At 47.4% G+C, this 9,604-nt stretch overlaps 1 protein-coding gene across 1 annotated transcript; it reads right to left on the bottom strand.

Moving 5' to 3' along the window:
- Positions 1-3,694: 3,694 nt before the first annotated feature.
- Positions 3,695-4,633, bottom strand: LOC101542610 (olfactory receptor 10-like). The gene has a single exon (XM_004615080.2). The coding sequence runs from the start codon at positions 4,631-4,633 to the stop codon at positions 3,695-3,697; it is 939 nt and encodes a 312-aa protein (XP_004615137.2).
- Positions 4,634-9,604: the final 4,971 nt, after the last annotated feature.

Raw genomic sequence — 9,604 nt, 5'->3', positions numbered from 1 at the left:
TGATAATGTAATCTGCATAGCATGGTGTTTATACTACAGGAAGTGATCAATAAATTGAAAATTTTATTACAGCATATACTATGTTCAGGTAAGAAACAATCTCTTTAATTGAAGAAAAGTTTAATTTAGGAAATCTTAAAAGCGCCATCACAATCAACAAAAGCAAAATTGTGAAGTACTTTAAGCTCAAATTGCATTCTCTTCCATGACCTTACTTTCCAATCTCACTCTTACTTAATTAAAAATTTCACTCTCGAAAAACAGGATTGGTAGGCAGTCGTTAGGAAGGGTTGGGTTTAGAAAACAGCCTCACCTTGAGGCAGGAGTGATGTACAGTGGGTAGGGCTCTTGCCTTGCATGCGGACAACCCTGGTTCAAACCTTGACATCCCAATATGGTCCTCTGAGCCTGCCAGAAGCACAGAATCCCTGAGCACAGAACAGGAGCAAGTCCTGAATACTGCTGGATGTCACTCAAAAATAAAACAAAATTTAAAAAAAGAAAAAAAACAGTTTTACCTCCTATCATATATGATATGAACTTAGATTAAGTTATTTAACCTCTGGGACTCTTGGTTTCATCATAAGTAAACTGGGCAGATAGTAAAACTCAAAATGGTGTTCTCAGAAAGATAATTTAAGTCAAAAATGGTATTTGACAATGTTTATTTTACGGCAATAACAAATGTTGACTCAATATAAAAATCTCAGAGAATAGAGGCTGGAGAGATAGTACAGTGGATAATGCCTTGGACACAGTTTACCAGGTTCAATCTCCGTGATCACATATGGTCCCCCAAGTCCTACTAGGAGTGATCTCTGAGCACAGAGCCAGCAGTAAGTCTGAGCACGAGGCTTGCTGGTTTGTTTATAAAACAAAAACCAAATGATGGAGAAGAATGGTTATTAGCAAGGTCAACTGCATTTTTATATGAAAGCAAGATTTAAGTATCTGGAACAAAAAGACAATGCTGGAACTTCAAATATCCACTGCTTTGATGCATCTATGCATCAGTGTACAATGCATTGGTCTACTGATCCCTTTTCATAAAAAAAAATTATTCAGTGTCCTCCTTTAAATTTATCTTCTGATAGTTAGAAATGATCAATCTGGACAAGAACTGAGTGTTGGAAGTAGGTAAAGGGATATACATGATAACTTCTCAGGATCTGTATTGCAAACAATTTAATGCCCAAAAGGAGGGAGGGAATGAGAGGGAGAGGGAGAGAGAGAGAGAGAGAGAGAGAGAGAGAGAGAGAGAGAGGAGAAAAAGTGCCTGCCATAGAGGCAGGTGGGGGTAGGGGGCAAGAGGGAAACTGGGGACATTGGTGGTGGGAAATGCACTTATCAAAGGGATGAATGTTGGAACATTATATGACTGAAACCCAATCATGAACAACTTTGTAACTGTGTGTCTCACTTTGATTTCAATTAAAATAAATAAACAAATTTACCTTCTTTAAGGAACCAAGCTGGAGCGATAGCTCAGGCTGGAGCAATAGCACAGTAGGTAGGGCGCTGGCCTTGCACGCAGCCGACCCGGGTTTGATTCCTCCGACCCTCTCTGAGAACCTGGCAAGTTACCGAGAGTATCCCGCCCGCATGGCAGAGCCTGGCAAGCTCCTTGTGCCATATTCGGTATGCCAAAAGCAGTAACAACAAATCTCACAATGGAGACGTTACTGGTGCCCGCTCGAGCAAATCGATGAGTAACGTGATGACAGTGATACTGAATGGCAGAAGGAACCAAACAGATGGGGCTGGGGCAATAGTACACATGCAGCGAGCTTGCCCTCCATGCGGCCAGCCTGAGTTCAATCTCCAGCACCCCGTATGGTCCCTCGACCCTACCAGGAATGAAGAGCCAGGAGTCAGCTCTGAGCACGGCCGGGAGTGGCCCAAAAGAACAAACAGAAAAATCAGCAAACAGAAAGCACCCCCTGTTGCACCTGAAACTACGACAGAAACCCAGGTCATTCCAACATCCCTGGTGTAAGGGGGGAGGGGTCATAAAGGAGATAGCCCTCACTTCCTGAAACACCAGAACACTCCCCACCGAGGGTGTCTCTCTGTTTTTGTCACTGTTCGTTTTTCTTCTTTGCTGTATCACTTCCTCTTGGCTTGTTATTTATTCATTTTTTTGTTTTTTGGGGCCACCTGGCAATGTTCAGGGGTTACTCCTGGCTTTGCACTCAGGAATGACCTCTGGTGGTGTTCAGGGGACTACGAGATGCCCGTGATCAAACGCCTGAGTCCACCGCATGCAAGGCAAATGCCCTTCCCACTGTACTATCTCTCCAACCCATGGCTTTTTTTTTGTTTATGTTCCTTTCTTTTCCCAGGAAAAAAGAATGAGACAGTGCTCATTCATTTCTCATGAGTCATGTCTCAACCAAAATACCACTCAAGGGCAGCAGGTGAGATGTTTGCCTTGCACATGGCTCACCCAGGTTCAATCTCTGGCAACCCGGATGGCTCACTGAGCACTGCCAGGAGCGATTCATGAGTGCAGAGCCAGGAGTGGTGCCAGATGTGACTTTAGAACAAAAGAAAACAGAACACAGACACCAGTCATCAAGACAGAAAAATGCTGTGGAGGTGATGAGATGGGCTCCTTTCACTCAATGCTACTCTAATTATTTTGTATCTCTGCTTCCAAAAGTAGGGGGCTGATACCCATATCTGAGAATCCACATGCTCCATGAAGGCACACTATATGTGATCTCTTTATTCGCTTTAAAAATTAGCACCACCAAAAAAAAAAAAAGAATTAGCATCAAAGGAGACCATAGAAATTGCTGTGAGAAGTGAGAGGGCACAGCCAGAACAATGAATTATAAAAGAGCATTCAACCTTTGTGCAAAATATAGGAATACAAGTTAGTTGTCCAATGAACTCTTCCCTCAATCTCAGACTTGTCTGGATTCTAGTCCTCCTTCTCAAAGAGACCATAACACCCTCAGTCCCAACCTTAATCACTGGGAGATTCTGACATAAGTCAACACACTGATCAGTCACTGCACATTGGTCAGTCAGTGATTTAATAGGTCTCGAGAAAGCTCCACTGCCAAGTGCTAAAGCACTAAAATCCTGAGTTCTCTGGAGGGCCGTTTCCTGCTCACCAACTGCCTCAAGAGAACTGAAGGGGCCTTCTGGTTTGTGGGCTTCATCTCATAAACCACTTTTCCTGTGAGATGCCTGTTGTTGCCTTCTATGCGGCTAACCTAGGTTTGATTCCAGCATGGTCTTAAATGTATTGCTATCCCATGTCATTCCATACAATGGTGCATGGTCTTATATGCATAGCTATCCCATGATATTCCATATAATTGTGCATGGTCTTACATGCGTAGCTATCCCATGTCATTCTATACAATTGTGCATGGTCTTATATGTTAGCTATCCCATGTCATTCCATATAATTATACATGGTCTTATATGTATAGCTATCCCATGACATTCCGTATATTTGTGCATGGTCTTATATGCACAGCTATTCCATGCCATTCCATACAATGGTGCATGGCCATTTCATACAAGAGCAGAGAGAATACCTGGGATAAGGTGCTTGCCTTGCACACAGTTGAACCCAGCTTAAACCTCAGCACCACATATGTTCCCTTAAGGTCCCTGACCTCAGAGCTGGCAACAAACCCTGAGCACCAGAGAGGTGAGTATCTTGATCCTCTTTATCCTATCCCAAGGCTCTGCCAGTTCCCAGCAACTTCCGCAGTGCCTCCTTCACATCCTTGTTCCTTAGTGTATAAATCACAGGATTGAGCATAGGAGAAACAATAGTATAAAAAAGGGCAGCGAACTTTCCCTTGCTCTCCGAGTAACTACTCTTGGGTTGCAGGTACGTGTAGATGGCGGAGCCATAGAAGAGGGAAACCACGAGGAGGTGTGAGCCACAAGTCCCAAAGGCCTTCCTCCTGCCTGTCATCGACTTGACTCTCAACACTGCCTGAACGATGTGGACGTAGGAGCCGAGGATTAGCGCAGCGGGAACAATCAGGATGATGGCTCGGGCCACGAACATCTTGGCCTCGGTCCCGTTCTTATCCTCGCAGGCCAGCTTCAGAAAGGCAGGCATCTCACAGAAGAAGTGGTTCATGAGACGAAGCCCACAGAGCGGCATGGCCATCATGAGGCTGCTCTGAATCAGAGAATTCACGAGGCCGCCCAGCCAGGAGATGGTGGCCAGGACGTGACAGAGCTGGGGGTGCATGATGGTCGTGTAGTGGAGCGGACGGCACACGGCCGCGTAGCGATCGAAGGCCATCACCACCAGAAGGACACACTCCGTGGAGCCCAGGGCGAGGGTGATGAAGAGCTGGGCCACACACCTCCCGTAGCTGATGGTCCTGTCGAGCCCGTGGAGGTTGATGAGAAGCTGCGGCACGGTACACGTGGTGTAGCAGAGGTCCAGGAAGGAGAGGTGGCAGAGGAAGAAGTACATGGGCGTGTGCAGCTGAGGGTCCAGGATCGAGAGGGCGATGATGGTGGTGTTGCCAAAGAGAGTCAGGGAGTAGAAAATGAAAATAAAGACAAAAAGGAGCGGTTCCAGTTGAGGCCAATCCGAGAAGCCCAACAAGAGGAACCCGTCCCCAAGACTGGTATTGAAACTTCCCATTGCCTCTGGTCTGCAGACGTAGCATAAGACGACTTAACGTCTCCTAGGAAGACCACGGAGCAGTTTCTCTAAGTTCTTCTCCATTGTGCGTGGTCGTACATGGATAAGCTATCCCATGCCATTCCATCCAAATGATTTTGGTCTTTTCACTCCTCTGATTTAGGGTGGAGTTAACCTGAAATGAACGAGGAGTGATGTGACTTCATTAGCCCCCTGCCCCTCCCACCTGCTCTGTACTACGATTTCCACCAGATGACTCAATCCCTCTCACCTCCCTCACAACATTGAGGTCTGGATGAAATGTGGGAAGATGGAAATTTCTTTTGAAAGCCTAAGGTGTAAAATGGTGGCATGCTAAGTGAAATGAGTCAGGAAGAGAGGGACAGACATAGAAGGACTGCACTCCTTTGGGGAATATAAAGTAACAAAATGGGAGACTAACACCTAAGGATAGTAGAGATAAGGACCAGGAGGATTGCTCCATGGCTTGGAAGCTGGCCTCACCTACTGGGGGAAAAGGCAGTTCAGATAGAGAAGGGACCACTAAGTAAAGGGTGCTGGGAGGGCCCATTCGGGATGGGAGATGCACGCTGAAGGTAGACTATAGACCAAATTTGAAGGCCACTTAATGCCTGTATTGCAAACCAGAGAGAGTGAAAGGGAATGCGCCTGCCACAGAGGCAGGGGTGGGGGGTGGGGGGTGGGGAGGAATGGGGAGTAGGTGGTGGGAGGGATACTGGGAACATTGGTGATGGAAAATGGGCACTGGTGGAGGGATGGGTGCTCAGTCATTGTATGACTGAAACGTAAGCACGAAAGTTTATAAGTCTATTTCTGTACCTCACGGTGATTCATTAAAAAAAAAGGTAGCATGAGTATTTTATGTTTATTGGATCCTTTTCCTGGTCTATCAGGTAGGCTGTTGAAGTCAATTATCCGAGGGTAACAAGTTTGATATCAGATATTGGCGCTCTGGGCACTCACTTCCTTCTCTTCCATGTATATGATCAGCACAGAAGTTCTGATCCTATATCCAAACAAACAAAAAATATTAATAGCCCATAAATATTTATTTCCTGTGAAAAAGGAAACAACACATCAGTTACTTTCTCACTTTAGTGCCCAAAATTATTTTTTACAATTCTTGCTCGTTCATTTTTATCAAGGAATTTATTTGTTTGCAGGCCACTTACAGGGTTTGTTCCCAGCTCTGAGCTCGGAGACCTAATGGAACACATGTGGTATCTGAGATTGAAACTGGGTTCAACAGCGTGCAAGGCAAGCACCTTATCCCAGATACTCTCTCTGCCCTTGTATTATTTTTAGGATTACATGGAAATAGTGTATTTTCCGTTGACTAACAACTTCAACTTATAATTTTATGATATTTGAAAGAACCAGAACACCAAAGCTCTCACTATGATAAAATAAGGAGTCCTAACATTATCCTAAACTTATCGTCCTAGGAAAACAAAATAACACAAGGCTTAAGCTCATCTTCAGATTCTCAGTTGTACAAACCTACGGTGGAGACCAAACTTAACAGTCATTACCTTAGAAAGTAGCTAAGAGTGAGATAGAACAGTGGGGAAGACACTTGCCTTCCACATGGCTGACCCGGGTTCAACCCCCAGCATCCCATATGGTTCTCCAAACACCACTTGGAGCAATTCCTGAGTGCAGAGCCAGGAGTTACCCCTGAGTATCGCCGGGGGTGGCCCCCAAACAAACAAAAATGTGGCTAAGAGTGACAGAGCACATACTTGCCACACGTAAATCTGTGAGCTCAATCCCTGCCACAGCTTGGCATCTAAGCACCACAGGCAGGAATAATGGTGGGACCCAAGAACCACTGAGTGGAGCACCTATAAAACATTAAACATAATGGGCCAGGAAGATTGTATAGAGTACATGACGTACAAGGAATGTGGTCAGTCAGGATTCATTCCTTACCACATGACCTCCCAAACATTGCCAGGTGTAGGCCTGGAGTCCTCCACCCACTGCCCACCCCCTGCCTCCAAAGCATCACTTTGTGTGGCCCTTAAGGTCTCCTGAGCACTGCCCAAGGAGTCCCTGGTGGTCCTCAACACCAGAGGACCCGATTAACATTGTGTCCTTGGGTGCTAGCTCTGAACTACCAGAAATCTCTGGCAATGGGCCTTGAGCTAGTGTCATCAGGCTAAACTCTGCATATCCAAGGGTCTGCATTGCATTGTGAGTCAAAGGCCTTTGGGCTTATCTTAATGGATGCTTCCTCTGGGAGAAAAATCAGGGAGAAAAACGCAGTCAGAGGAGCCCTGTCTCAGTAGCTTGCCTCATCAGCACCCGTGTTCCAGATTCCAGGGCACTGCCACCTGCCCTTTTGCCTTTGGCCTCCATCTGTCTGTCTTTACACTTTGTTCCCAGCACAAACTCATCACGTTCCCCTTAGAAGACTTGTTCTTTCTTGGGTGAACTGCCTCAGGGAAGAGAACTACCAAGTTACAGGGCTTCCCAAACCAGAAAATTAATCATTAGCCCCTAGTCCTTCACTCTGGATTCAGGTCAGAATTTAGCAGTCATTTCTTCTAAGTTAGGGGTTCCACGCCAGAGGTACTTTCCTCCCTGGGGGGTCATTAAGCAATGTTGGGAAACATTTTTATGACTGTAAGTCGCATCTAATTAGTTAAAAACAGGGTATTCTGATGCACTGAACACATATCTCCACCAGCAAACACACACACACACACACACACACACACACATACACACTCTCAAAAGTGTGAACAATGTTTTTGAGAAACGCTCTTCTTTTGAGTGTGACTCCCAAGTACTGTTGAGGGGGGGCTCATGGGTCTTTTCCAGCTACTTTTAGCCTACCAGAATAGTGGTCCAATGCACTATTCCGAAGATGTGTTTGTGGCTTGGGCCCTGTGATGCCCAGGATTCACGGGTTATCCCAGATTTGCTCAGAAATACCTCGAGACCATACCCAGCAGTACCAAGGGCATCCAGAGCTGTACCCAGCAGTGCTCAGGGGTCCTTGTGTTATCAGGAATGTAACTAGGGTCAGCGACATGAGTCTTAGATCCTTCTGTCATCACCCTAACTGAGAAAACCCTTTTCTCAAAGCTGTTTTGCTAACCTTCCTATCCAAGCTAAACCTCTGGCGATAGTGCTTTATCCTTGCCCATGGACAATTCGCCACCCTCAGCTTCCATGTCTGATGTAACTATTCCTCCAGTCTCCCTCACCAGTACAGACAGAAAACAGGGCTCTGTCAGTCTTGCTTACAATTATTATAGTTTAAGAACCCAGAACAATGCCTGGTATACCTATAAGTTTCTAATAATAAAAGCCCAGGTCCAGGGAAGTTGCTTTATGAGCCCATTACAGCCTTGAACATGCAAGATCTAGGTTCTCTCTCCAACATTGCATAGACCCCCAGAGCACCACTGGATGAAAGCTGTGGCTCCTCTCCAACACCAACAGTGTCCCTAATGTTCACAATGGTAACAAAAAAATAAATATAAATTAATTAAGACCTGATTCCTGAACGAACTCACCAGCATCAACTCATCACCAGGTCCTCAGACTATGAAGTCCTCCTCTTGTTTCAATTTTTTGAAGAAAGAGGAATAATGTAGTAACCAGTGTTGGTGAAGATATGATTTTTCAAAAAGGAATTCTCTTTCACTGCTTGTTGGAATGTTGTGTGGTTCAGCCTCTATGGAAAAGAGCACGATATGTCTCAGAAAAGTAAGCCTAGTTGGTGCCAGAGAAATAGTAGAGAAGAGAAAACCCGGAGCCGCTGAGCGCGAATCGGACCCTCTGCGGCGCTTAAAGACTTTGACTCCAAAGATGTAACACATTCGGGCATCCAGCGCAGCACCCGAGAGCAATGCATTGGGACACCAAACTGGGCTACAACTCGGTGCTGCGGGGGGTGGATTTCCCCCCCCCCCCCCACCCTGTCTTCCTGCATGGAAAGCGGCGGGCTGGCGGCACCATGTGGCAGGCGCCATCTTCTGATTCCAGACCCACAGGTATTCGGATTTTACTTTGGGGGCTCCCAGGAACTCATGGGAAGGGGGCGTAACCGGCACGCCCTCGGCCCAGATAAACCCGGAGCCGCTGAGCGCGAATCGGACCCTCTGCGGCGCTTAAAGACTTTGACTCCAAAGATGTAACACATTCGGGCATCCAGCGCAGCACCCGAGAGCAATGCATTGGGACACCAAACTGGGCTACAACTCGGTGCTGCGGGGGGTGGATTTTTCCCCCCCCCCACCCTGTCTTCCTGCATGGAAAGCGGCGGGCTGGCGGCACCATGTGGCAGGCGCCATCTTCTGATTCCAGACCCACAGGTATTCGGATTTTACTTTGGGGGCTCCCAGGAACTCATGGGAAGGGGGCGTAACCGGCACGCCCTCGGCCCAGATAAACCCGGAGCCGCTGAGCGCGAATCGGACCCTCTGCGGCGCTTAAAGACTTTGACTCCAAAGATGTAACACATTCGGGCATCCAGCGCAGCACCCGAGAGCAATGCATTGGGACACCAAACTGGGCTACAACTCGGTGCTGCGGGGGGTGGATTTTCCCCCCCCCCCCCACCCTGTCTTCCTGCATGGAAAGCGGCGGGCTGGCGGCACCATGTGGCAGGCGCCATCTTCTGATTCCAGACCCACAGGTATTCGGATTTTACTTTGGGGGCTCCCAGGAACTCATGGGAAGGGGGCGTAACCGGCACGCCCTCGGCCCAGATAAACCCGGAGCCGCTGAGCGCGAATCGGACCCTCTGCGGCGCTTAAAGACTTTGACTCCAAAGATGTAACACATTCGGGCATCCAGCGCAGCACCCGAGAGCAATGCATTGGGACACCAAACTGGGCTACAACTCGGTGCTGCGGGGGGTGGATTTTTCCCCCCCCCCCACCCTGTCTTCCTGCATGGAAAGCGGCGGGCTGGCGGCACCATGTGGCAGGCGCC

Source organism: Sorex araneus, chromosome 2 (genome assembly GCF_027595985.1).
Source record: "Sorex araneus isolate mSorAra2 chromosome 2, mSorAra2.pri, whole genome shotgun sequence".
NCBI lineage: Eukaryota > Metazoa > Chordata > Mammalia > Eulipotyphla > Soricidae > Sorex > Sorex araneus.
Note: the sequence above shows the minus strand (reverse complement) of the source record. Positions and strands in the feature narration are given on the sequence as shown.

Coding starts and splice junctions, on each gene's coding strand:
- LOC101542610 (XM_004615080.2), bottom strand. CDS start 4,633: ATGGGAAGTTTCAATACCAGTCTTGGGGACGGGTTCCTCTTGTTGGGC.